General features: G+C 43.8%; 1 protein-coding gene across 2 annotated transcripts; it reads left to right on the forward strand.

The window, feature by feature from the left end:
* The first annotated feature begins 1,854 nt into the window (after nt 1-1,854).
* On the forward strand, nt 1,855-14,354 carry Rab33a (RAB33A, member RAS oncogene family). Of its 2 annotated transcripts, XM_028887366.2 has the most exons (3): nt 1,855-2,016; nt 2,852-3,042; nt 13,763-14,352. In XM_028887366.2, exons 1-3 carry the CDS (start codon nt 1,926-1,928, stop codon nt 14,216-14,218), a joined length of 738 nt encoding a protein of 245 aa, XP_028743199.1. In that variant the 5' UTR covers nt 1,855-1,925; the 3' UTR covers nt 14,219-14,352. The 2 variants fall into 2 exon arrangements, with proteins under 2 accessions (XP_028743199.1, XP_028743200.1); XM_028887367.2 differs by lacking the exon at nt 1,855-2,016 and having other exon boundaries at nt 2,047-3,042; nt 13,763-14,354.
* The last annotated feature ends 13,369 nt before the right edge of the window (nt 14,355-27,723 follow it).

The following is a 27,723-nucleotide window of genomic DNA, read 5'->3' on the forward strand; positions in this document are numbered from 1 at the left end:
AACTGTCTGTAACTCCAGTTTCAGGGGATCCGACACCCTCGCACCAATGCACATTAAGTAAAATTAAATAAATTATATTTTTAAAAAAGATGGCTTTGGAAAAATACTATCAAAATTATGATAGTCAGGTTCGATCATGAAACAACTGAATATATTAAAAATAATTTAATAACGCATAATTAAAACAAAAAGTGCAAAATACATGTTTTTTGTGATAGGTACAAAGAGGCGTTTCTCTTGTCCTTTTACTTAAAAACTGTATTTTACTCTTTTTACCCTAGCAATATACTCGCCAAACTAATTCCAAAAGTATGTGGTAACAAACATTTCATCAGGATAAAAACCCAATGTGAAATATCATATTTCTAGAAATCAAAATTTCAAACTTACAAAGGTAGACCCAGTGACAACTTTTTTTGCCAGAAGCATCTGAATAATTTTAGGTAGATAGAATTTTTTTCCTTGAGGTATGCTAGCATAAATTCTACCCATAAGTTGGCAGAACCTCTTTCCACTGAATGTAAATGCTGTGGCATTAATAGTTAGTTAGCCCAGTCTGGCTTCGAATTCACTCTGTAGCCAAGGATGACCTTAACCCTCTGATTACCTTGCCTCTCCCTTGCCAGGGCAAGCACTGTACCTCCTATCTTATCGTTACAGTCACTCTCCTAAGAGCATAGATCACTTGAGGCATCAGAGGGTTTTTTTTTAACAAGAAATAATTGAATAATAATTTCTATTATATAGAAAACAGTCAATTGAGAAACAAAACTACTGTGCCATGATGATTGCTGGTATACATAATGGTGGTCTTGGATTAACCAACTCCTTCTCTGGATGGTTTTTATGTTGACTAGTATAATCAAGGGTTTTAGGAATGGGTGACCCACATGTATGATAAAGGGCTATAAATACATCTCCTAACTCAGGAATAAGATTAAATAGAAGACTGTATTTTGAATAACTTGAACTTGGCTGAACATTCACATTCCAATATGCTTACACACACATCACTGAGATACTGAATTGTTTTATTTTTCCTTAGAGGAAATGGATTTAATCACATTGTCTCTTCCTTGTAGATCAGCCTCACATGCAAAATGGCAGCTCATGTGTGCTGCTGGAAACCCTGACCTTGAAGACATTAGCAATATCTCATACATGGATGCTAATGGCATATGTTAGTGCTACCTTAGTCTATGAAATATGAGGGAGATGAGAAAATTCCTAAAACAAACATAAAATGGGTGTTCTTTTTTGTATACAAATTGTACCTAAGTTGATTTCATACTAATTCTGAACCCGAAACTCACTTGGGAGAAGGAATACAGGTCTTGACCAAGTTGTGTGTTGGTTAGCAAGCCTTGGGAAGCTGCCCTCTGACATTGTAAGAAAGTTGTATTCATTTATCATTTTCCAAGCATAATCTAGGCTTCTGGCAAATTAGACCCAACCACTTTGTTCTACATTCACTTTCGGGGGGGTGGGTGAACCCTCCTTGGGATTCTCAATTCCATTTGAAACTCCGCCATTCTGGGAGCGAACGGCTCTATGAAGGGCTCAGAGTGTCAGGAATTACGGGGTTTATGTCATGTCCCATGTGCCCTCACCTGGGCCTGTAATGGTTAGTTACAGAAACAAAGTCCGCCTTGGCTGGCGCTGTCCTCACTAGTTTCCCCCCTCTCCTATCCTCTGGATGGCCCTCTCCCGCGGCGGGCCTTCCCCATTGGCCAGCCAAACACAACCGACTGTAGCAGCCAATGGGAGCCGCCCTCTTGAACATTCAGAGGGTGGGTGCTCGTGGTGTGATGAGGGGAGGTTGGCGCCTGGTACGCGCCCCCCTACATCTGGCAAGTCTTTGACAGAAACTGTAACATCCCCTACACATTCACAGCCGTGCCCCATGTCTGCCTCCTTTCAGCTGCATGGGTGCCTTCCACAAGCCACTGCGTGCGCTGGTGTCCTGGCCGTGCCCTCCCCAATTCCTTAGGCCCCCAAAGTGCACCTGCTTACTCAGTAAGACTGAACACCTCTTTATCCTAAGACTTGGGGGAGGCAGGGAACCACAGCGGCACAGCTGTCAGCTGCTGTGGAGGTGAAAGGGGTATATCCGACCCCCCACCGCCTAGTGCTGCACCGGACCCGAAGCTCTCCAGTGATGCCTTAGGGTACAGCTCTCTTTGTCCTCCCCAGCTGTGCTGACTGCCCATTGACCCTATGCGCTCTAAGTTAAGTGGGAGTGGGAAACCTGAATCCCACCACAGAACTGGGGACAAGAAGGGAAGGCTCTTCTGGGGTGGCGTGTGCCACTCTCCGCATCCCTTTCCCTGTTCTGCTTGGGCTTTCTCCTTCCAGTGTGTCCCTGGGGTCCAGACAGGGGAGGGTCTAGGCTAAGGCGCGGCACAGCCTGAGCCTGCAGTCCTGAAGCTCACCCACAGGCAGAAGGAGGGGGCTCCAGACTGGCCGGTTCTCCGTTTCTTCTCTCTCAAGCTTTTGTGTCTGTGCCTGGGAGCTGCAAGGAGGGTGCACTGGGGAAGGAGGAGGGGTGCCTAGGGTGAGAGCACCCCCTTCAAGTGCGCGTGCACACACGTTGCCGGCGCACGCACACACAGGCGGACACACACTTCAGACACGCACACGCGCGCGCGCGCACACACACACACACATACACACACACGCACACACACACGCACAAAGCTCTCTCGCCTTGAGCGCACTAACGTGGCCGCTTTCTTTGTGTGGAGCCCTCGAGTGGGGTTGGGACCCCGGTCCTGTCCCGGGGAGATGGCGCAGCCCATCTTGGGCCATGGGAGCTTACAGCCCGCTTCAGCTGCTGGTTTGACATCCCTAGAGCTTGACTCATCGATGGACCAGTATGTGCAGATTCGTATCTTCAAAATCATCGTGATTGGGGACTCCAACGTGGGCAAGACTTGCCTGACCTTCCGCTTCTGCGGGGGTACTTTCCCAGACAAGACTGAGGCCACTATCGGTGTGGACTTCAGGGAGAAGACCGTGGAAATCGAGGGCGAGAAGATCAAGGTGATCCAGCTGGTCAGGTCCGGGAAGGGAGGGACCTGGGAGGGGGTTTCGCCTGAGGTATAGCTCTGGTGATAATAAATGTCTAGCGTTGGTTGTGTCGCCACCTGCCGAGCTCAAAACCCTGGCTACATCCTCAGCCCCTTTTTAGCTTCTTTCGGGGGGCCCCCATCCCCACCTAACCCAATTTTTCTGGCAAGTCAGAGTGGTTGCATTCTTACCCTTTGCCCTCGCCCTAGAGCTCTTGCCTGGAAAAGCAGGTTTGAAATTGTCCTCGACCCTGAGCAGGAGAGACACCCCTGAACACAGGAAGGCCTGAGACATCTCTGGTGCTAGTCTTGTGGGATGGATCCCAAAGCACTTTACGAATCTTGAGGTCTTTTCTACCTCTTGGGTGTCAATAGGCTGCAAAAAAAAAATCATCTTGGCTAAGCCCTGTGACATTAGGAAGGTTGGGAATTCATGGAGCGTGAAAACTGCTTTATTTTAAATTATATTTTACACTTCAGATTAGGGCTGAGTTGGAATGGGGGTGGAGTGGAGAGCTGGTTGTGTCACAGAGCTGTGAGCCCTTTTGAAGATTGAGACAGAGTCACCCGCTGGCTCTTCATAATCACCAAAACTTGTTCTTTGGGGGCAGTCCCCCTCCAATGCTTGTTTCTTTGCTTGCTTTGGGGAACCTAATGAACCAAGTGCCCATTGCTCATTCTGCTGGTATTGTCTTCAGAAGGCCTATTGGGAAAACGTAAAACAACTTATCTGAGGGCCAGGGGAAGTGCCTTGACTCTCTCCCCACAGTTTATTAAATAGGTCAAGCAAAAATATTTGCATGTTCATTGAGTGCAGTAAAGGTAGAAACCCAGTAAGACAGGAATATGTCAATGTGCAGGGAGAGGTGGCAGGAAGCAGGACATGGCAAGGACAGCTTTGTGTGTCCTGGACATCTTCTAAGAAGGCACCAGGGATACCAAAGACCAATTCCTCTAGACTTATAGCTGGCCTTGGCTTGAGCCTGTAGCTGGACCCCAAGGAGGGCCAAAGGGGAAGGTAAACTTCTTGCTGGTCAAACAACCGAAGTAGCCACATGTCCTGGCCTGTCTTCTAAGTGAAGTGGAGAGAAGAACTGGGGAACATTCCCAATTGTGCAAGATTTCTTGGTGATTAAAATGACTGCATTTTCAAATGGCTTCAGAAAACAAACCCAAACACTGTGCTAAGGAAGAGCCTCCCGGTTGGGGAGATAGTCCATTCTTTTGAACTTGCCGGGGGTTTTGTTTTGTTTTGTTTTCTTCTTCTTCCACTTCTGAAGAGAGGGGGATTGCTTCATGTCCTTTTCAAATCAATGCGGGCATCTATCCCTATCTTTTTCAAGGACTCTCATGTTGAATGTTTGCACAAGTCAGGGTTTCTTCCTGTATGGTGTCTAGTTTCCTTAATATATGGCTATTAGACACTGGAAAGTCTAAGATATGGCTTTTTTTTGCCAAAGTAGAAATAAATCAATGGATGCATTTTGAAACACCTTCAAAATCATTCATGTTTAATGTTATCATTTATTTCAAGTCAAGTCTTATGATGAGCTAAAGAGTTCCCTGGGCTTACAGGTCAGGGGCCGGTGGAAAAGTCATCTGGAATTTGAGTAGTGGGAAAAAAGAAGTATGTGGGGTCTAGGGGAAGAGGGAGAGGAAGGAGGAGGGAGGCGGAGAGAAAAGAGGAGTGGGAGGTGAATAGTGGATAGAGTCCTTACCCAATGGCCTTAGGGAGGATTTTAAACCATTCCTCCCTTCCTGTCACCCCTGTATTTAACCAAACTGGATTTCAGAGTCTCTGCCAAATATCCCAGACTTTTTTCCCCAGAGGGCAGAGCCTGTGACAGTGTGACTCACTAGAAACAGAGATCAGCACAACACCACGTGCAGATAAGTGCTTAATATGGGCTTTTGGGGGAAGATGATATTTTCAAGAGGACAAAGCCTTGTAACACAGTTCAGGGAGGAGGCTCTGAGGACAAATTCGGCAAGAGGCCTCAGTGGCGCGTGAGACCCGGGAGATGGTGAACCTGGCAGGTGAGAGAGCAGGGTGTCTGGAAGATGGTGGAGCACAGCAAATGGCAGGGGATGAAGAGGGAGTAGCTTGTGCCTCGTGCTTTGACTGCTTGCAAGGAGCAAGTGCCTACATCTGCTTTGAAGACGACTGTCAAAGCTGGTCGCCCTTTGGGGGAGAGAGAGAACTGAACGGTGCGGTGTGGCAGGCTGAGGCGGCCCTAGAGTTCAGCCAGCAGGAGTAGGCTGTCAGCTTATAAAAGAGATGGTAAAATACCAGCCTGGCAGGGGAGTGCTAGAGACTCCTCAGTTCTAGAACAGAATAGTATGACCTCTCCTAGGCTTGCCCCCTTGTATCCCACGGGTGGCACACATGGTAGCCTCTGCTGGAGATGCCTGCTTTGACTTATTCAGAGCGACATCTTCCTTATCAGGACTATCCTCAGGAGCCTGAAGCCCATCTGTTTCTCTAATCACCATGTCTCCACTTGCACCTCATAACGTTTACAATGGTTAACACATACTCAAGCAGTCCCCCCTGGGGTGGTAGAGAGGTAACTCAGAGGTTAAGAGCACTTGAACCCAGGCCCTCTGCAATAACAACCGCTCTAGGACCTGGGTTCAACTCTCAGCCCCCCTCCCCAGTGACTCATAATCATCCGTCACTGTGGTTTCTGGGAAAGGAGCACCTGCATGTTCACTACAAACCACTCATACACACAAAAGAAATCTAAAATAAAATGTAAAAGCAATGCTTCTAATAATTAGGAGTAATAATTGAAAACTTCTATTTATTGGGGCTGCAGAAGTGGCCCAGTGGTTAAAAGCACATAAAAGTCCTCTTTCAGAGGACTCTGTAATCCCAGCTCTAGAGAGATACCTGATGCCTCTGGCCTCTGAAGACACATTCATTCATGTGCACATACCTACACATAATTACAAATAATAAAAATAAACCTAAACTAAACAGAAAACCTTCTGTTTATTGACTAAACAAAGCCCAAGCTAGTCATATTATGTCTTACTTGATAAGCCACCCTAGCAATTAAGATTTAAACATTTTTTTTTTGAGACAAGGTTTATCCGTGTAATTTTGGTGCCTCTGTCCTGGATCTCGCTCTGTAGACCAGGCTGGCCTCGAACTCACAGAGATCCACCTGACTCTGCCTCCCGAGTACTCGGGTTAAAGGCATGCACCAACTCCGCCCTGCTAAAATATTTTTAATTAAAAAAATCTACATGTAATGCGTGTGTGTGTGTGTGTGTGTGTGTGTGTGTGTGAAGTCACACATGTTCCACAGTGTGCGTGTGGAAGTCAGAGGACAACTTGTGAAACCCATTCTCTCCCCCACCTCCTCCTGTGAGTTTCAGAAATTGAAGTCAGGCCGTTAGACTGGGTGCCAAGTGCTGAACTATCTTGCCAGCCTAGAATTGGGATTTTTATCATTCCCCTTTGACAGATACGAAGACTGAGTTTGCGATGGATGAGATAGCTTGCCCAAAGGCACAGGAATCTGTTGCGATTGCTAGGGTTGCAACTGAGATCCAGAGCCCTTGTTCTTTACACTGAGCTCTACTTTAGATGGTAATATCTAGCCCCCTAGATTGGAAGTGATGATAGACTACCAAGCATCCAGTCTTATTGCACATAGGCAAGGAACTCCAGACTATGTCTCAAGGATCCAGGAGGCTGCAGGATTGGGGTGTAGTTCAGTGGTAGAGTGTGTGCTTAGCATATGTGAGGCCTCGGGTCATAGCCTCAGCACCACTAAATAAATAAAAAATAAAATAAAATTCAAGCAAGAAATCTGTTTTGCTTGCACTCCAGACACTCACCAGAGTACTTGGAGTTTACTTTTCATACCTTGGCTGTCTCACTTTGGGCATGAGAATTACAGGTGTCCAGGGCTAGAAAAGACCTTAGAAAAAAAGTCTCTAATCCCAAATCCTCATTTTATAGGTAGGGAACTGGAGCGCAGAGAGCCAAAGTGACTTACCTAAGATCAAACAAGATCAAGCCCACAATGAGGCCCTGCTAATCCCTTTTCCTTCTGCCCAGGCTTAGAAGAGTGCATAAGTCCTAAGTCCATTTAACCCAGAAGGTTATCTGTGCGGGGGACACAACACAGGAAAGCTGACAGCTTTTCCTGATCAATCCAGGAAAGATGGAGACATCTTCCAACTCCCAGAGGAAGGGAGGAGCTTCTGTTAATAACCATTATGCATTATGGATGTATCACCTACAGGTTTAGCTAAACCATATTGTGTCTGGCTCGGGCTAAAAGCAGCAGAAACCAATGAATAGGGCTGGGGGGTGGGTAGGCATTGCCGAACCATTCTTAGTAAAATTTCCAGAAAGTAGCCCTTCTGCCTAGTTTGGGTACTCCTACAGGCTGAGTACCACCCCAGTGGGTCAGCCATGACCCATCTGGGCAGGCATGGCCCAGATGCAGGGTTCTCTCCCTCTGCGGATCACTGGGGAAAACACTGTTCTGTGTTACATTAGTGAGTGCAAGGAGGTTGAGCGCAGTGTTCCTTACAAGCGGCCTGCAGTCAGAATGACATAATGTCTTCTGTGGGGGCTTCTAAGTGTCCATCTTCTGTCAGATAGTTTAATGGTTAATTATCCATCACTGTGTGTGTTCTCTTTGCCTCCCCCTCTTTCCTCCTTTCTCTCTTCCTTCCACTCCTCTTCTTCCTTTGCTTCTCTCCTCTCCCCCATGTGTGTATGTGTGTGTGCCTGTCTGTCTGTCTGTCTGTCTTTGTCTCTGTTCTGTCATTGCCAGATGTGTCAGCTTTGTGTATGTATGTGTCACAGATACAGAGGTGACAGTCCAGCTAATTAATAAAAAAATATTTCTTTTAGCTGGGTGGTTGCAGTGCACGCCTTTAATCCCAGCAGAGGCAGACAGATCTCTGTGAGTTCAAGGCCAGCCTGGTCTATGAAACTAATTTCAGGACAGCCAGGGCCACACAAAAAAACCTTGTCTCAAAAAACAAAAAGAAAAAAAAAGCAAAGAAATAAAGAAAGAAAAGATTTCTTTTAAACTTTCCCATCATCCATGGGAGTATCCAGCAAAGGTTGCAAAGGTTTCTTTTCCTTGCACCTTTGTCTTCTGCCATTGGCCTCCAACTAAAGGACATCCACAGCCCATTTCTAGAATGATACATCTCCTAAATAAAAAAAAAAAGGCCCAGGTCAGCTAAGAGTGTGTGCAGGGGATGGAGGGCTTGCTGAAACTCATTCAGGCAGGGATGTGGCAGCTCTCCACCCCATGCCCCTCAACCTTTGCCGGTCACCATTAATCTGGGCCTATCCAAGCATGGCAAGATAATGCATCTTTCTCCCTGCTTCTTCCCACACCCTGCTCTTGCCCTGTTTAAGCTTCCAGAGCCAAGCTTTCCAGAATGAGAACCAGTAGATGGGAGGCACAGCACTAAAGGCTGATGTGCTCTCCCAGACAGTGATAACAACCAATGTTCGCTGAGCATGTCACATCCTACAAAAGCTTCTTCTCATGTCTCAGTTCATGGGATCATCCTAGCAACCACAGAGAAGCTCAAGTTCCCACTGTAGAGATGAGGAAAGTGAGGCTCGGTTAAGGAATGACTGGGGCTCTTTCCAGCTGCACTTACTCCGTCAGCCGTCCGTGTCGATTCAGTGGTGTCAGGACTGCCCGAGAGGAAGAAAGAATGGACACAGTCGGCCGGCCCTCTGTACTCAAGGGGTCCAAGTAACTGAGAATAAAATATTTAGAAAACAAAGGAGGGACTAAGGGTACAGCTCTGTTAGTAAAGTGCTTGCCTAGCAAGTATGAGGCCCTGAGTTCAATCCCATTGACGAATAATCCTGGCCCAGTGACCTAGGTCTGAAATCTTAGCACTCAGGGAGTGGAAACAGGAAAATCAGAAGGTCAAGGTCATCTTTTGCTACATAAGGAGTTCGAGGCAGGCCAGCCTGATCTATATGAGATCTTGTGTGTGTGTGTGTGTGTGTGTGTGTGTGTGTGTGTGTGTGTGTGGTGTGCATATGCATACATCTACCTAAACATATACAGACTTTTTTTCTTAATCCCTAAACAATCCATTATACTAGGTATTTTTAATCATTTGTGTTGTATCAAATATTATGAGATAATTTACATCATCTAGAAGGAGGTGTGTGGAGTAAACACTACACTGTTTTATAAAGGGCAATTGAGCTTCCATGATTTGGACATCTGGAGGGTTCTGGAATCTGTATTAGTGTCATGCATATTCAAGGAATGCCAACAAGACATACCAGATGAGGATGCTGAAGTAGAAAAAGGACACACAACTAACACATGGTTTGGGGAGAGATTTGCATTCTAGTTGGTTTGCTTCCACTGTACCCTGCTGCCCCTCTGAGAGTGATGAGCATCTCAGGCATGTGGAGCTAAGGGGCAGGCTTCAATCATGTCCACTGGGAAGGAAAGAAAGAGGAGGGCAAGCATCTCCTTTCACTCCCTAGCAAGGATAAAAGGACCATAAGGATGCTGAGGACAGGAAAACTGCATCCCCAGACACAGAGAACCCATCCCATGCATCCAGTGAGCCTGACTGGTGTACTTCCGTTTTAGAGGCTTCGAGGCCATACCCGCTAGTGTTTTCTGCTGGGAGTAGCCTGCTTCTGGGCTGATGTCTCATTACAGGCAGGGGTGCACAACCTTTGGATGTGGTTTATATAGAGCTGGAATTGGAGCAGTAACTACCCTTGAATTCCCAAGCCTCTACATGAAAGCTTCAAGGCTTTCTTTGTAGCTTCACAAAGGCAGAGGAGAGCTCCAGCAGAGGGGCTCTCCCTACAGTTCTGGCAACTTGGGTGGTGTACACAATTAGGAAGCCAAGGAAAAGCCAAACAGCCAACCTTACTCAGTTCAAACACCTCACACATTCCCACCCGCGTTCCTGCAGGTATTTTTAGAATCCTGAGCTCATGGTGTTAAAGCATCTGCCACATGCCTGAGGGCCGACAGGGATTCAGCTTCACTCAGAGGCAAGAGTTAAGACTACTGGAGAGTGGGGGTGGGAAGTGGAGATCTGGAGCCAAGTGGAAATGATATTCCTGTACTGGGCCTGTGTTTCTTCCCCCTGACCTCCATCCCTCTCCCCATCTGCCTCTCTTTCTTCCTGTTCAGAGCACCAGAGAGGTAGAAGGAATAGAAATCATTTTTTTTTTGTTTCTGTTTATAGAAACAAAACAGTCTTTGAGGATTTTTGATTTTGTGTGTAATCAAAGTCGGATGCTTTCTCTGAAATGTCTTTGGCAGATACCTGAGCTGTCTGTCCTAGTGGCTCAGGCCCAAACTGCTTTTGATCACCACCACCACTACCTCAGTGATGCACAAGCCAAAGCTGAAAAACACTGCCTACAGTTTAGTCAGCAAGAGACCAGCAGCGTGGCTGGAACAGAGAACACACAAATGTATTCTAAATGGTATGCTGGAGATCCAAAGTGCAACCAAAATTCCTAAGAGAAGAGAATGGTAGAGAAGTTAGAAAAGATTCTCAGATGGGGAGAGTGGAGACAGGGCTCAGTGGCTAAGACCATTGGCTGCTCTTCTAGAGGTCTGGGGTTCCATTCCCAGCACCCTTATGGTGGCTGATAGTCATCTGTAATTCCAGCTCCCGGAGATCTGTTGTTCTCTTTTGGCCTCTGCAAGCACTGCATGCATGTGCTGCACAGGCAGAGATGCAGACAAAACATCCATACACATAAAATAGAAATAATAAAATAGTAAATCTTTAAAATTAAAAATAAAAAATAAAGATTTGAACCAAGCCTAGTGGCTCATACCTTTAATGCCAGCACTTGGGATGCAGAGGCAGGTGAATCTCTGTGAGTTCAAGGCCAGCCTGGTTCACATAGTGGGTTTCAGGACAGCCAGGACTAAATAGAGAGACCCTGTCTCACAAGAAGGCCTCCTCCCCTAAAGAAAGAGTTGAAGATGAAGGTAGATGCATAAGCTGTGTCTTTAAGAGTGGATGAGATTGGGCTCAGGATCTACTGTGGAAGGGTGAACTAGTGGACCACAGTCACTGAGAAAGATGTGGCTGAGCATCTTGAACCTAGGTAGGGATGGGTCAAATTACGACAGATGTAACTATTTCCACTTGACAGCACATGCATTAGAGGAAGCAGGGATACAGGTGCCTACTGTGACAGCAGTGGAGTGGAGACATCCAGAAACCAAATGACCGCTGTAGTCCGGAAACACGGGGAGGAGAGCCTGACCAGGGTCTGTGAGCGTCCAAACGGAAGCGGAGGCTGGTGGTAAATATCAGCAAGCCCAACACTAGGAGGCTGAGACAGAAGGACCGAGGCCGGGCCAGCCTAGAAGTGAGCTTCACTAAAAGATGATGATGAAGGAGAGCCAGGACAATGGAAACTGGTACTCTGAATGAAGGTCTTATAAGATCTTCACTCAGCAAAGAGATTCAATTATATTCCATAGATTACACTCACTGACTGCTAACCCCTAATAAAGACTATAGACTTCATTTGAAGAGTCATAGTAGTCAAGCTAGTGGCCATAACAAAATTTTGTTTGATAACTGAGGATTTATTCATTTTATAGGGTCTTGAGATCATCATTCTGAGCTTGAATATCTGCTGTCCCAGATCCTGAATATGCCACAGAAGATAACATTGGGCTTGAATATATGTTGACTTCCAGAGTATTCCTCCTGGAAATTATGTCTGTGCATGTGTTACTGATACCAGATTTTTCTCTTCATAAGTTGGCCTTTATCCCAAAATCCAAGATGCAGAAGGAAAATAGAGCAAAATAAATTATCTTTTACATAACAAAGAAGTGAGTTTAAAAATAAATTAAAAAACAGCCATGGTAGCTCAAGCATGTAATTCCAGCATCAGTGTGGCTGAGACAGGAGGATCATGAATTTGAAGGCAGTCTGGGCTATATAATAAGATCTCATTTAAATAAGCAACTAAATTAAGCTAAATGGCAAGTTTTTTTGGTTTTTGGTTTTTGGTTTTTGTACACAGGATTTCTCTATGTGCCTTGGCTGTCTGGAACTTGCTTTACAGATCAGGCTGGCTTTGAACTCACAGAGGTTTGCCTGCCTCTGCCTCCAGAGTGCTGGTATTAAAGGCATGCAGCACTACCGCCCAGCAATGATGAGATTTTTAAACACTAGCTTTGTTTTTCTAATGGGAGTAAAGCAGGTTCTCATGTAGTTCAGGCTGGCCTCCAATTTATGTTGGTTAGTCTGGCCTGACTCAGCTTAGTGTTTCTAATCTTGTAATACAAAGTTAGGTAAGAAGGTGCATGCCACATATATAATCTGAGTTCAGGAAGGTGAGGCAGGAGGATGACTAGTTCGAGGCCAGCTTGGGATATATATACGTTAAGACCCTGTCTCAAAACAACAACCATGACAAAGAAAACACTACAAAGTAACATGTATTTTAAACCAGAAAATTTGGGAAAGGAAAAAAAAAACCAAAGAGAATAAATATTACCTATATTCAAATAGCCATTAACATTCTGGTATATATAATTTTAGCATTCCTACAAATATGCTTGTATTTAATGTTTTTTAAAATTGAGATTATATCCTATGAAAATATTTGGGGCCAGTTAAAAACTGAACATATCAGCCCTGAAAAATATCTCTTTCTCACTTTCTTTCTCTGGACTTTTTTGTTTTGTTTTGTTTTTTGACACAGGGTTTCTCTGTGTAGCTTTGCACCTTTCCTGGACCTCACTTTGTAGACCAGGCTGGCCTCGAACTCACAGAAATCCACCTGTCTCTGCCTCTGGAGTGCTGGGATTAAAGGTGTGCACCACCAACGCCAGGCTTTCTCTCTGGACTTTTAAGACAGGATTTTTTATTTTCATGTAGCCCAGGCTGGTCTTGAACTCACATTAATCCTTTTGCCTTACCCTTGAGTGCTGGAATTGTAGGTGTAATTTGGTGCAAATATTACTTTTAGTGTGTGTGTCTGTGCATACGTGTGCTATTCCTCTCATAGTGAATATTTTTCCTTCAGTAAAAATAACACTGTGATCATATTTTCAAAGTATTTGAGATCATCTTTTCAATGTCTTTAGTACAGATTCCTGGAAGTAGGATTACAGATCTTAAGGTTGTGAAACATTTTTAAGATTATTGATAAAACCGTCACATTGCCATCCAGAAAATTTGATCAATCTGTGTACTATTTTTATTAATTTTTAAAAGTTTCATTGTTTTATGTGTATGAGTGTTTTGCTTGCATGTATGTAAAGAGCACTGTGTGCATGCCTGGTGCTAGCCAAGGTCAGAAGAGGGCATCCAATCCCCTGGGACCGTAGTCACAGGCATGGATGCTGGGAATCAAACCTGGGTCCTCTGCAACAAGTCCTATTAACCTCTGTGCCAACTCTCCAGTCCTTGTGTGCTATTTTTAAACTGTAAAAAAATCTCTTAGATTTTTCAACTCTGTATTTTCATCGAGAAATTTTAAGAAAAAAAAAAAACTTAGCAAACTCTAAAACTTCTCTCTGAGCTTTGATAGGTCCATTCTGCTAATCTGTCCCAAACCACTTGCTGAATCCGGACTTGTAACCGCATTTTCTAATGCTTTAAGACTATGCTTTTTCTCATATGCCCATGTTTCCTTTTCAGACTTCACATGTGGGTTTTTGTTGCAGGTTCAGGTGTGGGACACAGCAGGACAGGAACGCTTCCGTAAAAGCATGGTCGAGCACTACTACCGCAATGTGCATGCTGTGGTCTTTGTCTATGACGTCACCAAGATGACTTCCTTTACCAACTTAAAAATGTGGATCCAAGAATGCAACGGGCATGCTGTGCCCGCACTAGTCCCAAAGGTGCTTGTGGGTAACAAGTGTGACTTGAGGGAACAGATCCAGGTACCCTCCAACTTAGCCCTGAAATTTGCTGATGCCCACAACATGCTCTTGTTTGAGACATCAGCCAAGGACCCCAAAGAAAGCCAGAATGTGGAGTCAATTTTCATGTGCCTGGCTTGCCGGCTGAAAGCCCAGAAATCCCTGTTGTATCGTGATGCTGAGAGGCAGCAAGGCAAGGTGCAGAAACTGGAGTTCCCACAGGAAACTAACAGTAAAGCTTCCTGTCCTTGTTGAAACTAAATGGTGTAAATACAAGAGAATCAGCACTGGAGTTTTTTTTTTCCCCTTTTTCTGTGCCTGCATAATGCTGACACCTGCTTGTTTCCATACAAACTGATAGCAAAATAAACTTTGTATAGATTATCACATGTCTTTATGTCTTGCTTTCTTCCAGGAAGACTCTGTTTGTTTGCAGTGCTGAGGCTAGAAGCTAGGGCCTTGCATCTCTATCCCTTAGCTACATCCCTAGCCACAAGAAGAGGTTTTTGACAGTCATAAGTATGATTTTTTGTTTGTTTGTTTGTCTGTTTTTTTTTTTAAACAAGGTCTAATCATTCAGCCCTGACTGTCCTGGAACTCACTCTATAGACCAGGCTGGCCTCAAACACATAGAGATCCTCTTGCCTCTGCCCCTCAAGTGCTAGGATTAAAAGGTGTGTGCCACTTCACCTGGCTCTGTGAAGTCTTGAAAGGAGATGTGGACTAATATTTCCTGCATCCCCCAGGTGTGTGCCTTGGATCTCCAACCCCCCCCTTTTTTTAAACTTTATTTTATGTGCATTGATGTGAGGGTGTCAGATCCCCTGAAACTGGAATTACAGACAGTTGGGAGCTGCCATGTGGGTGCTGGGAATTGAACCCCGGTCCTCTGGAAGAGCAGCCAGTGCTCTTAACCGCTGGGCTATCTCTCCAGCCCCCCCCCTTTTTTAAAGTGTAAAAGTAGGCTGCCTTACAATTCCAGTTCTTTAGCAAGAATTCCACTCTTCTTCACACATTCCATCGTGAGTAGTTGATGTTTGTTCCCTGAGGCCCCCTCCCCTTTCTTGCATGAGGCAAGACTCAAGCTAACAAACACGTATTATGCAAAGGATGCCACGGAATATGTGTTACAGGAAGACACATCTCCTATGTTCAAAGGCCCCATGACCTAGTTACAGGATAATGCAATTACTTAGAAACAAGAATTCAATAACGGAGGGCTGGAGAGATGGCTCAGTGATTAAGAGCCCTTGCTGCTCTTGGAGAGGACCCAGGTTCGATTCTCAAAACCTACATCATGGTTCACAACTGTCTGTAACTCCATTTCAGGGGACTTAGCGTCCTATTCTTACCTCTTCAGGCACATGGTGCACATACATACATTCACACACAAAAATAAAATTAGACAACAATGAGTACAAGGTTATGTTGTGATAATAGATGTTGAGAACATACACTCAACATCATTGACTGCTCCTAGAAAAAAATAATTGGATTAATTTATTTTAAAATTTGTATTTATTTGTGTGTGGAGAGCGCACTAAGCAAGCCAGTATGTGTGTGGAGGTCACAGGACAGCCTGCAGGAGTAGATTCTCACCTTCTACCATAGGGGTTCCAAGGATTGAACTCGGGTCACCATCTCATGCCTCTCAGAGTTTTTGTGTACAACTCTATATTATGTTTTTTGGGCTAAATTTATTTTGAAACATTTCATTTCTTTTGGTATCATTGTCCTAAGGGGGGCTGAGGTGGAGGATGGCTTTCCTGTCAGGTGGAACATTTTATTTGATTTTTGGGTGATCCTCCAGCAGGAGAGTCCAATAGTTGCTTTCTATACACCCGGTCCTTTGTCTAACTGTAAACTAAAAATGTCTAGTGAAGGTACAATAGTCCCAGGCAGGTGTCCTTGTTTGAAGGTGTTTCTTTAATGGTCTCACTGGAATCCTGCTATGAGAGAGTCCCCAGATGACAGCACCTGAGTTCTTTCCTGTTAGGCCTGTGCAGCTCTGTCCCCAGACAGCAAAATGTAACAATGTTGTAGAGGGCTTCTCATCCAAAGAAAGGTCCAGCTCACCTCTACAGTCCTTTGCCAAGACCACCTGACCTCAGGCTCATCATAACCACCAGTATGCTTCTTGTTTCATGGCCTGGATCCCCAGTCTTTAGTATTCCAGTTCGAGGTGGTTTTCTTTTCTCTCTCTCTCTCTCTCTCTCTCTCTCTCTCTCTCTCTCTCTCTCTCTCTCTCTCTTTAGATAGGGTTTCTCTGTGTAGCTTTGCGCCTTTCCTGGATCTCGCTCTGTAGACCAGGCTGGCCTCGAACTCACAGAGATCCACCTGGCTCTGCCTTCCAAGTGCTGGGATTAAAGGTGTGCACCACCACCACCACCACCACCACCACCACCACCACCATCCGGTTAGAGGTGGTTTTCTACACAATGTCTTGCCTCTGCATCTTACCAAAAGAGCTGGGGTTCTGTCGCCTGTTGATTTGATAACTAATGAAACCCTGGTTGGTATGCTTTCCCATGACTGAGTACTTTACAACTGTGAGTCAGACTGTACTTGTTTGCTCAGAGGCCTGTATCCAACATGGGGATAGACTGTGGCCAAGGTCAGTGAGGTTAAGGACCATCACCTCAATTACTCAGAAAGTCCAGGGTCATATGCTGATCTAAGCACCACTGCCCAGGGCTGGGGCAGAAAAGATCCTTAGTCCAGAATAGTTGGATAAGCCCAGGAAAGGAACTTAAGCCTACTGGGGGTGAGGTGGGTACACCCATGTCCAGAAAGGCAGCTTTCTAGAAAGCAAGGCTTAAATTCTGCCATGTTTACTAGCAAATGCCAGTAGAGGTGGAGTTTATTATCTTGAAACACCTCAGGGGACAGAGTTGCTGCCTTCCTTCATAGATACCTTCCTCCATTGGTCATCCCTCATCACCTTCCTGGAAGGGTACTTGTTCCTTTGGGAAGGGCCAGCTTTAGGCTCTTGAACTACTTTGAAGTTTCTTGATGATGTCAGTATGATTTATACAGTGCAACCACCAGGGTTAAACTCCTGTTTTGATTCCAAGTCCCTTGGCTCTGTATGGCCCTAAGGGCTGTGCAGGGTCATTAGGATTGATGAAATATCACATCTGGGATTCTTTTGGATTAGTGGTTCTCAAACGCTGGTTCAAGCTAACTGCCGGATCTCAATTAGAGTACGTATTTCCAAACCACTCTATCTAGAAGCTCTAAAGTGGTGTTCAGGAGCTGGAATTTTTAAAATGTCCACAGATAACTCTGTGGTGCCCCCATGTCTGTATGGGTCTAGCTTTCCCTAAGCTTTTTGACAAGCTCGAACAGCAGAAATGATCTGTTCAGGAACTGGAATTTGTAAAATGTCCCCAGATAACTCTGTGGTGCCCCCATGTCTGTATGGGTCTAGGTTTCCCTAAGCTTTCTGACAAGCTCGAGCAGCAGGAATGATCTTTCTGGAGCCACAGCACTAAAGCCAGCTGTGTGAATAGGACACTCTGGGTTTCCAGGGAACTCAACCTAGTGAAGTGGATCCTTTCAGGCCCTAAGCAAGAAAAATGAAACTATTTTGGTCATACCCATTGTCCTTGGGCTGTTTGCCTGAAACTAGTGGGTAAGAGCCTCTTAACTTCAAGAGACTTGGGAAGACTAATCCTGTGTATAAACACTTCCACACTGAGTGCCACTCTAGACGCAGGAAGACACAAACTTGACATGGCAAGGAGAATGCACAGCCACCGCACTCCCCCTGCTGGCCAAGTTCGTGAAGGCAGCAGCGCGGGTTTCTTGTTTTCTTTTTCAGTTTTTATTTCAATAACATTGTTTCATTTATTTTACATACTGACCACAGCTTCTCCTCTCTCCTCTCCTCCAAGTCCCCCCGCCCCCGCGCTTCCCATCTACCCCCCTCCCCATCTACTCCTCCTCTGTCTCCATTCGGAAAGGGGCAGGCCTCCCATGGGCTTGAACAAAGCTTGGCACATCAAGTTGAAGCAAGACCGAGCAACTCTCCTTGCGTCAAGGCTGGGCCAGGTAATCCAGCATAGGGAACAGATTCCCAAAAGCCAGATAATCACCAGGGACAGGTCCTGATCTCATTGTTAGAAGCCTTACAAAGAGACCAAGCTACACAACTGCCACACAAATGCAGAGGGCCTAGGTTGGTCCCATACAGGCTCCCTAATTGTTGGTCCAGAGTCCATGATCTCCCATGAGCTCAGGTCAGCTGTCTCGGTGGGTTCCCCCAACATGAACCCCTGGCTCATAAATCCCTCCTCCCTTTCTTCAGCAAGACTCCCGGATAGTGGCCCAGTGCTTGACTGTGGATCTCTGCATCTTCTTCCATTAGTTACTGGATGATGAAGGGTCTATGATGACAATTAGGGTCGTCACCAATCTGATTGCAGTAGATGGCCAGTTCAGGCACCCTCTCCACTATTGCTAGGGGTCTTAGCTGAGTCATCCTTGTGGATTCCTGGGGGTTTCCCTGGCACCAGGTTTCTCCTTAACCCCCAAATGGCACCATCAAGACATCTCTTTTGTTACTCTCCACCTCTGTCCCTCCTCCAACCTGCTTCCACACCCAACCCACCCAACCCGTACAGCTACTTTGGAAATCAGTATGGTGACTTCTCAGAAAATTGGGAATCAATCTACCTCAAGACCTAATGATATCATTCTTGGGCACCCAAAGGATCTTCAATCATACAAGGACACTTGCTCAACTATGTTCCTAGCAGCATTATTTGTAATAGCCAGAACCTGGAAACAACCTAGATGCCCCTCAACTGGAGAATGGATAAGGAAAATGCGGTGCATTTACACAACGGAGTATTACTCAGCTCTTAAAAACAATGACATCATGAAATTTGCAGGCAAATGGATGGAACTAGAAAAAAATCATTCTGAGTGAGGTAACCCAGACCGAGAAAGACAACATGGTATGTACTCACTCATAAGTGGATATTAGGGGTAAAGTACAGCATAAGCAACCTACAATCCACAGCCCCAGAGAGGCTAGATAACAAAGAGGGCCCAGCGAGGGATGCATGGATTTCCCTGGGAAAGGGAAATAGAAGAGATCTCCTGGGTAAACTGGGAGTGAGGGAGGGGAAGATGGAGGGATGGGTCTTGAGCAAAGTGGTTTTCTGACTGGTACTGAATATTTCCTTAATGTTTTGTTTGCCTAAGTAGCAGGAACAAATCCTGGCCCCAACTCAGGCACATAGACACCAGGAGCTAGGACAGCCTTACAAAAGGAAATGGTGGGGCTGGAGAGATGGCTCAGAAGTTAAGAGCACTGACTGCTATTCCAAAGGACCTGGGTTCAATTCCCAGCATCTACATGGCAGCTCACAGCTGTCTGTAACTCCAGTTCCAGGGGACCCTCACATAGACATACAGGCACATAGTAGCTGAGTGGAACATAGCATCTGAGCCAGAACAAGAAATGGAACTTTATGACTGCCTCTGGCTCTGTGGTTGGTACTTATTTTTTTCCCCAATAATTAAGTAAGCATTATGACTTTGCATTTAATCTTAGATGACCAGAGGACGCTTTAGGCACTATCATGGTTAAGAAATCTGGTTGACTTGAGCCTCCCCACAAACTCCATATGGAAATTAACATATCCAAATAAAGGAATGACAGGCAGTGGTGCTGCACGCCTTTAATCCCAGCACTCAAGAAGCAGAGGCAGAGGCAGGCGGATCTTTGAGCTCCAGGCCAGCCTGGTCTACAGAGGGAGTTCCAGGACAGCCAGGCCTACATAAAGAAACCTTGTGTCAAAACACCAAAAATAAATAAATAAATAAATAAATAAATAAATAAATAAATAAATAAAAATTAAAAAATAAAACACAAAGTCAAATAAAGAGGAGCTACCCCAAATACTGCCCTGCTTATTCTTCCAGGGACCTCACTGAATGGGAGCAATATCAGACTAGATGACAAAAGAGATTAGCTCTATTCTTCTCAGTTTGTGCATGGGTTCCTTGGCAAGATCGATGAACCCAATTAATTACAAGAACTGATTGGCAAGACTTTTTAAAATTAATTTTACATGTACACTGAATTTTTTCACAACATTGAATTCTGAAGAAATGATCAAAGCATGATGCATTCATACTTTTTAGATCAAGGACAATAAATCTGTAAAGAAATAACATGATTGTTATCTGGGCTAGGGTAGTAAATTCTAGGGATGTCCTTACAGAGATATATGGTGGGGATGTAGTCACTATTGTAAGATAAAGGTTACATCAGAGTTTGTTTACTCAAGGTCACTGAAGCCTTAATGATCAGCCTCTTGTGAGCAAGGCCATTTCCCAGCTTTGGTATGTGAAGGCCACCCCCACTGAAAGAATCATTATGACTTGCTGCATGTCGAAAATGCAGGCCAAATGGTCCTTCCCAAAGTTACATATCCTTAAGTGATTTCAGCTTGAAATAATCAACTGACCAGTCTGGCTTATTTGGACCTGGCACTTCTTTAGGATTAATTCTAGTTTTCACTCTCTCTGTTTCCCACCAAATTAATGACAGCTCTTAGATTTTTATTTTTTTATTTATTTTGGCTCTGTGGCTCAGGCTGTCCAGGAACTCAATATGTAACAGCTCAGGCTGAAACTCAGTCTCTTGGGTGCTGGGATGACAGGCATGCACTACCACATCTAAGCACTACATGATGGTCTTAGCATGGGCTGTCATGCTTAATCCTCACAATAACCTCCGAAGCACATAATGAGCCAACTATTTTGCCTAGGGCTACATGGCTGCCAAGTGTTGGAATAGGGTAGAACCCTGCTCAGTTTAACTGCCCAGCCTGAAGCACAATGCATACTTCTCTTACCCCACTACATCTCAAACCTGAGAGGAGGAAATGCTCTTGGCCTGAGGTTAGTGATCCCATAACTGTGTCATTTAGGATCAGCAAAATAGATGAGGATTGATAGAGGATGCCAGCTTGGGTTGGTTAAATCATCCTTAGAACAGGCTTTGTCCTAGAACCTGGGAGTCCATAGGCACATGAGGATCAAAATATCCCAGGAGACAAGAGAATGGCAAGGGATGGGAAGTCTAGGAAGTAGCTGTTTCGAACTATGGAGCTTTTAAAGAAGAGGTATTTTACAGACACTTCTTGCACCATTTGGGAAATGGGAAGATATGACCTGTAAGATTCTTTCCAGTTCACTATTCTCATGAAATATAAAAATATTAGGATTGTGCAATACTTTTTATGGACATAAGCATGTTAAGCTAACTATGAAGATAATGAAGATTTAGGCCGTTTACAGAAGAATTTCATGCTTGTTTACAGATCAGAAGTCAGCTTTAAATAGTGCAAAATTTCCAGACAGGGTTTCTCTGTGTAGCTTTGCGCCTTTCCTGGAACTCACTTGGTAGCCCAGGCTGGCCTCGAACTCACAGAGATCCGTCTGGCTCTGCCTCCCAAGTGCTGAGATTAAAGGCGTGCGCCACCACCGCCCGACGCAAAACTTCTGATAAAGAAAATGCTTCAGGGACAAGGTGTAGTTGGTTTTTTTTCTCTTTGGGGGCCCGGCACCCAGTTCCCAAATAATTACACAGAATTTATTCTTACTTATGAATGCCTGGATTTTGCTTGGCTTGTTTCTTGCCAGCTTTTTAAACTTAAATTATCCTCTTTCTCTTTAACTACGTTTTTCCTCTGGGCTTTTTACTTTTCATTATTCTTTCCTTTTTACTCCACGACTGGCGGTGTGCCAGGCCCTTGGCGTTCTCTCCTCCTTTTCTTGCTTTTCACTCATCTTCTTTGCTCTCTTCCCTAGATTTCTCCTCCTATTTATTCTCTCTGCCTGGCAACCCCACCTATCTCTCTCCTACCTAGCTATTGGCCATTCAGCTCTTTATTAGACCAATCAAGTGTTTTAGGCAGGCAATGTAACACAGCTTTACAGAGTTAAACAAATGCAACATAAAAGAATGCAACACATCTTTGCATCATTAAACAAATATTCCACAGCATAAATGAATGTAACACATCTTAAATTAATATTCCACAACAGGTAAGGATATAGTTCAGTTTGGCAGAGTGCTTGCTTAGCCTTGGGTTCAATTCCTATTACCAGGCACATGCCTATTATCTCCACTCAGGAGGTGGAGGCAGTAGAATCTGAAGTTCAAGACCATCCTTCACCAGGCATGGTGGCTCAGGCCTTTAATCCCAGCACTCAGGAGGCAGAGTCTCTGTGAGTTCAAGGCCAGCCTGGTCTACATAGTGAGTCCCAGGATAGCCAAAGGTATGTAGAGACTGTCTCAAATAACAAACAAAAACATTGTCTGCTAGTAGCAAGCTCGAGGTCAACCTGAGGGCTATGTGAGAATATGCTCCAGCTTGGGGTACAGCTCAGTGGTAGAGTATTGCCTAGCATGCATGAAGCCCTAAGTTCCATCTCCAGCACCTCCACAAAAAAAATCAACCAACCCCCCAAAACTCATCTCCATGTCTTCCCCCCAAAAAAACTCCCCACCACCAAAAAACCTTTATTAGTAAAAAGAAAATGCTCTGAATTTCCTAAAATGAGGCACGGAAAATGGTACTTCTACCATGCAATGTAAGTACTTCCTGATAATGATGTTATCTTCCAGAATGTTACCCTAGTATATATATATATATATATTTATATATAATATATAATAAATATATATATATATATAGTGTTTGAAATCATTTGTTCAGGAATTTTGGAAGGTTCAAAGAAGATAACTTATGTGAAATGTACATTTTGGATATACATTTGTATATTGTATTTTCCATATATATTTATATTTGTGGTTGTTATTTAGAGACAGGGCCTCTCAATAAATCCTTGACTGGCCTGGAGCTTTCTGTGTATACTAGGCTGGCCTCAAACTCATAGAGATCTATCTGCTTCCTGAGTGCTGGGATTAAAGGATATACTCACACTTTCAGAAACCCTGAATTCTTTTGATTGAAATGAATGAAAATGGAAGGTCACACAATCTTTCCCCATTTAGTTTAAAAACTAATTCTGTGTTGAATTTATATTTCTTTTATTCAGAGGCACTTGCAGGTTACTAAGAGATCTAAGCCAACTTTAAAAATTATTTCAAATTGTCTTTAGGGCATTTGATCCAATCAATGAGAGACAACTGGTTAAATATCCTACTCATTTGCTAACAATTATTTTGTTTGGAGGCTCTGAAGATTTGCTAAATAGTAATATCTCATTCCAGGGCAAGTGAGATGGCTCAGCCAGCAAAGCCCATCACCAAATCCGAGTTCGATCCCCAGAATCCACACAGTAGATCAGACTTCCAAAAGTATCTTTTGACTTCCACTTATGAGTTATGGCATGTACATACCTGTGGTTGATATATTGTGCACCCCAATAAACTTATCTGGGGTCAGAGAACAGAACAGCCACAATATTAAACATAGAGGTTAGGCAGTGGTAGCACACACCTTTAATCCTAGAATTCCAGAGGCAGAGATCCACCTGGATCTCTGTGAGTTCAAAGCCACACTGGAAACAGCCAGGCATGGTGACTTACACCTTTAATCCCAGGAACTGATGGCAGAAAGCAGAAAGGTATATAAGGCGTGAAAACCAGGAACTAGAGCTGGTTAAGCTTTTAGGCTTTTGAGCAGCAGTTCAGCTGAGATTCATTCTGGATGAGGACTCAGAGGCTTCCAGTCTGAGGAACAGGATCAGATGAGGAATTGGCGAAGTGAGGTGGCTGTGGCTTGTTCTGCTTCTCTGATCTTCTGGCGTTCACCCCAATACCTGGGTCCAGGTTTAATTTTATTAAGACCTTTTAAGATTCGTGCACACACTCATACACATACACACATAATAAATGATTAAATAAATAAATGTAATAAAATTAAACAAAAACTCTTTCCTACTAGAATAGCATCTAATCAGGTAGATTATGATGGAATCTGGGTGCTTGTCTGTGGACCTCTGCATCTTCACAGGCTCAAAGCTTCCACAGGAATCTTTTTCTGCCTGTTTTTTTTATTTTTTATTTTTCATAGTATTTTTTCATGACTGGGATTCTTCCCCAGGAGTTTGCTGTCAGAGTCCCAAGAACACAGCTCCTCTGTCTTGTTGCTTTTCTTATCCTAAGTTTTATTTTCTTACACGATATTCCTATATTCTACCTTATATTTTTCCTTCTTACCCTAAGTTTTTTTCTACACTATATTCCTACATTCTACCTTATATTATTTCCTTATTTTTTTAGATAGAAATTAAAAGGGAAAAAGAAAGAAACCTAGATAGAAATATTTGCTGCACCTCACTTTTCTTTTCTTTTTCTTTTTTTTTTTTTTCAAGACAGGGTTTCTCTGTGTAGCTTTGCACCTTCCCCGGAACTCACTCTGTAGCTCAGGTTGGCCTCGAACTCACAGAGATCTGCCTGCCTCTGCCTCCCGAGTGCTGGGATTAAAGGCATGCGCCACCACCACCTGGCCGCACCTCACTTTTCAATTTCGGTATTCAGCTGCCTTACTTTTCACTCTATTTTTGATTCCTTATCAGGCATGCCTCCTTTCAATCACAATGCCCCCTCTCTCCTTTTGCCAAGTCCCCTGTCCCTGTTCAGACCCCATTTGTGGAAGCCCAGCTGGGAGACTGGCTCCCACATTTTATGACAGGGTACTCTTGAGAGGGATAAGAGGTATTAGATAGAAGGATGGAAGGGAGAGAAACAGATAGAAACACAGGATAGCCTTGGGAGGGCCTGGATCATTATCCACTGGCTCCTTTGGTCTCTTCTAAAGGGCATTTATTGGAATGCCAAGGGGTGAAGCAAAAGACCTCTCCCTAGCTCACCAAGTGTAGATCATTCCAATCACCTTGTAACCACGCACGTGGTTACACAATCCTCTGATGCAGCCCTGCTGGGTAAAGAAAGCTCAGATCTCACTAGGAAACCTTTGTGAGCCTCCACATACCAGATCTCCTTACAGATGGTTGTGAGTCACCATGTGGTTGCTGGGAATTGAACTCAGGACCTCTGGAAGAGCAGACAGTGCTCTTAACCTCTGAGCCCTCTCTCCAGCCTGACCCCTAGAATGCTGATTTCAAGACTGCTCTCTAAACACACCATCATATATAACAGTGTGATCGCTAGAGTAGGAGAGAAACACAACTGACCCCCTCAGTTTGTTCAGGAAACTCTTCAAGGTGGTCAAATACAAAAGCAGTAAGAGCAAGGCTACAGAAAGGCATCGAGGTCCAAGAACTAAGGCATTATGATGAGACCAAGAACATGGTGTAGTTAGGAATAAGTTCCACACAATTTAAGGAAAACTAAACCCAAACTCTTTATAAAAAAGACATTCTGCCTGGGCTGGAGAGTGGGTTCAGTGGTAAAGAGCACTTGCTTCTTTCTTAGGACCCAGGTTCTTCAATTCCCAGCACCCACAGTGTGTGACTTACAATACCTATATCTCCAGTTCCAGGGGTGATGACACTCCAAGGGCACCTGAATACACATGGTGCACAGACATGCATGCAGGCAAAATACCTATACACAGAAAAAAGTAATGGTTTATTCTAGGCTCCACATGAGAAAATATGGTCTTTCTCTTTTCTATCCCATCATCATCCTGTCTTGTTCCCCATTCCATGGTCCCTCTCCTTTACACACAAAGACCACCACCACCACTAGTTACTTTCCAGGTATGAAAGAAAATGTGATAATTGTCTGAATCTGACTGACTCAACACAATAAGATCTAGTCCCAAATATTTTCCTGCAAATGACACAATTACCATCATCTTGATGGCTGACAAAAACGCCATTGTACATATATGCTATCTTTTCTTTATTTATTCACTTTTCCCTCATTTTTCCTATTACTTTGAGGAACCTCATTGAGTTCCATAGTGTTTTCATGAGTTTACATTCCTACTAGAGGTATGTAAGTGTTCTTTCCTCACAACCTTATGATGGTCATTCATAGACTGTGGCAAGATGTAATCTCAATACAGTTTAAATGTGCCTTTTCCTGATGGTTAAGGGTGTTGAATATACTTTTTTGTATTTATCAGCCATTTGTATATATTTGAAGGAAAAGATACATTATTTATTTTGTGTGTATGCATGCCAGGGCACATGTAGAGGTCAGAAAACAACTTGTAGGAGCCAGATCCCTCTTTCCACAATGTGAGTCCCAAGGGTCAAACTCAGGTTATCAGGCTTGGTGGCAAGACCTTTACTCACTGAGCAATCCTAACAGCCATATTCTTTAAAATTGAGATGAATTTTTACTTTGTTTTTTTTTTTCCCTTGTCTGTGCACCACATGCATGTAGTGCCCATGGAGGCCAGTAGAGGGCATCTGATCAGTTATAGATGGTTATAGCAGCCCTTGGGTACCAGAAATTGAACCTCAGTCCTCTGAAAGGGCAGCCAGCTTTCTTAACTGCTGAACCATCCCTCCATTTCTTTTGAAGAATGTCTTTTGATTTATTGACTGGGTTATTTGTTCAATGTTTGTATTTCTTTTGTTTGGTGGTTTTTATAGTTTTACTGGCATATATTAACTACATGTAACAACGTATTTCTTGACAGATTTTAATATACTAATTCCATGTTAGATATATAGTTGGCAAAGATGTCTGTCCCCATTCTCTAGGCTGTCATTTCACTCTGACTGCTTCCTTTGCTGCTCCAAAGCTTTTTAATTTCAAGCTATCCCTTTTTTATCGATTCTTACAACCATTTATTGAGCTGTTAGAGTTATTTTCAGAAAGTCTTTGTTTATTCCTTTATTTTGAAGTATTTAGGACTTATTTATTTTCTATTGTCTGTCCCCCACTATTGAAATACAAATTTCTCAAGGGCAGTGATTTCAGTAACTGAAACACCTAGAACAGTGGCAGTTAGTAAGTTCTCAACAAATGTTTGCTGAACAAACCAATGAGCTCCAACTATGTGTGGTCAAAATGGAGGGCAAGGAAATAAGTCTGTATAGATTAGTGATTATTATTATTATTTTTGATTTTTTGAGACAGGGTTTCTCTGTGTAGTTCTGGTTGTCCCAGAACCCACTCCGTAGACCAGGCTGGCTTTAAACTCACAGAGATCCACCTGCGTCTGCCTCCTGAGTGCTAGGATTAAAGGTGTGTGCCACCACTACTCAGCTAGTGATTATTTTTCTAATAAAGGTAATGAAGTAAAAGTAAACAATTCTATTCTTTTCATTCAATTGGGGAAAAAGCCACTATGCAGTATCATGTGATAGCTATATGGAATTGAAAAGACTTAGAAGAGCCTGAAGGAAAAGAGGGTATGTCAAGCTAAAACTCTTTACTACCAACTCAAACTTACATAAGCAAGCTTAGTACTGATTGCCTGAAATGTTTTATTTAAAGAAAGTTATGAGTTTAAAACTTAAAAATTGGGTTTTCATTAATACTGCTAAAACAAAATGTTTTAAAAATTGAGTGGAAAAGTAGTAACTAACAATAAAATTCCTTGAGTCAGGTACAGAAATAAAAGTCTAGAGCATCACCAAAGTCACTACTTTAAAAGGAAGTCAATACCAAAGATTTTGAAGTACATTGGTAGCGGGTATCAGTATGAAAATTTAACTCAATGAATACAACTCTTTTTTCTCTCTCCAAGACAGGGTTTCTCAGTGTAGCTTTACACCTTTCCTGGAACTTGCTTTGTAGACCAGGTTGGCCTCGAACTCACAGAGATATGCCTGCCTCTGCCTCC

Source organism: Peromyscus leucopus, chromosome X, assembly GCF_004664715.2.
Source record: "Peromyscus leucopus breed LL Stock chromosome X, UCI_PerLeu_2.1, whole genome shotgun sequence".
NCBI classification, from domain to species: Eukaryota; Metazoa; Chordata; class Mammalia; order Rodentia; family Cricetidae; genus Peromyscus; species Peromyscus leucopus.

What these genes read in the sequence shown, in the direction of transcription:
- Rab33a (XM_028887366.2), top strand. Translation starts at nt 1,926, where the DNA reads ATGGGTGCCTTCCACAAGCCACTGCGTGCGCTGGTGTCCTGGCCGTGC. An exon ending in AAAGTGCACCTGCTTACTCA is followed by an intron (nt 2,017 to 2,851) that starts GTAAGACTGAAC and finishes TGACATCCCTAG; the next exon opens with AGCTTGACTCATCGATGGAC. An exon ending in TCGAGGGCGAGAAGATCAAG is followed by an intron (nt 3,043 to 13,762) that starts GTGATCCAGCTG and finishes TTTTTGTTGCAG; the next exon opens with GTTCAGGTGTGGGACACAGC.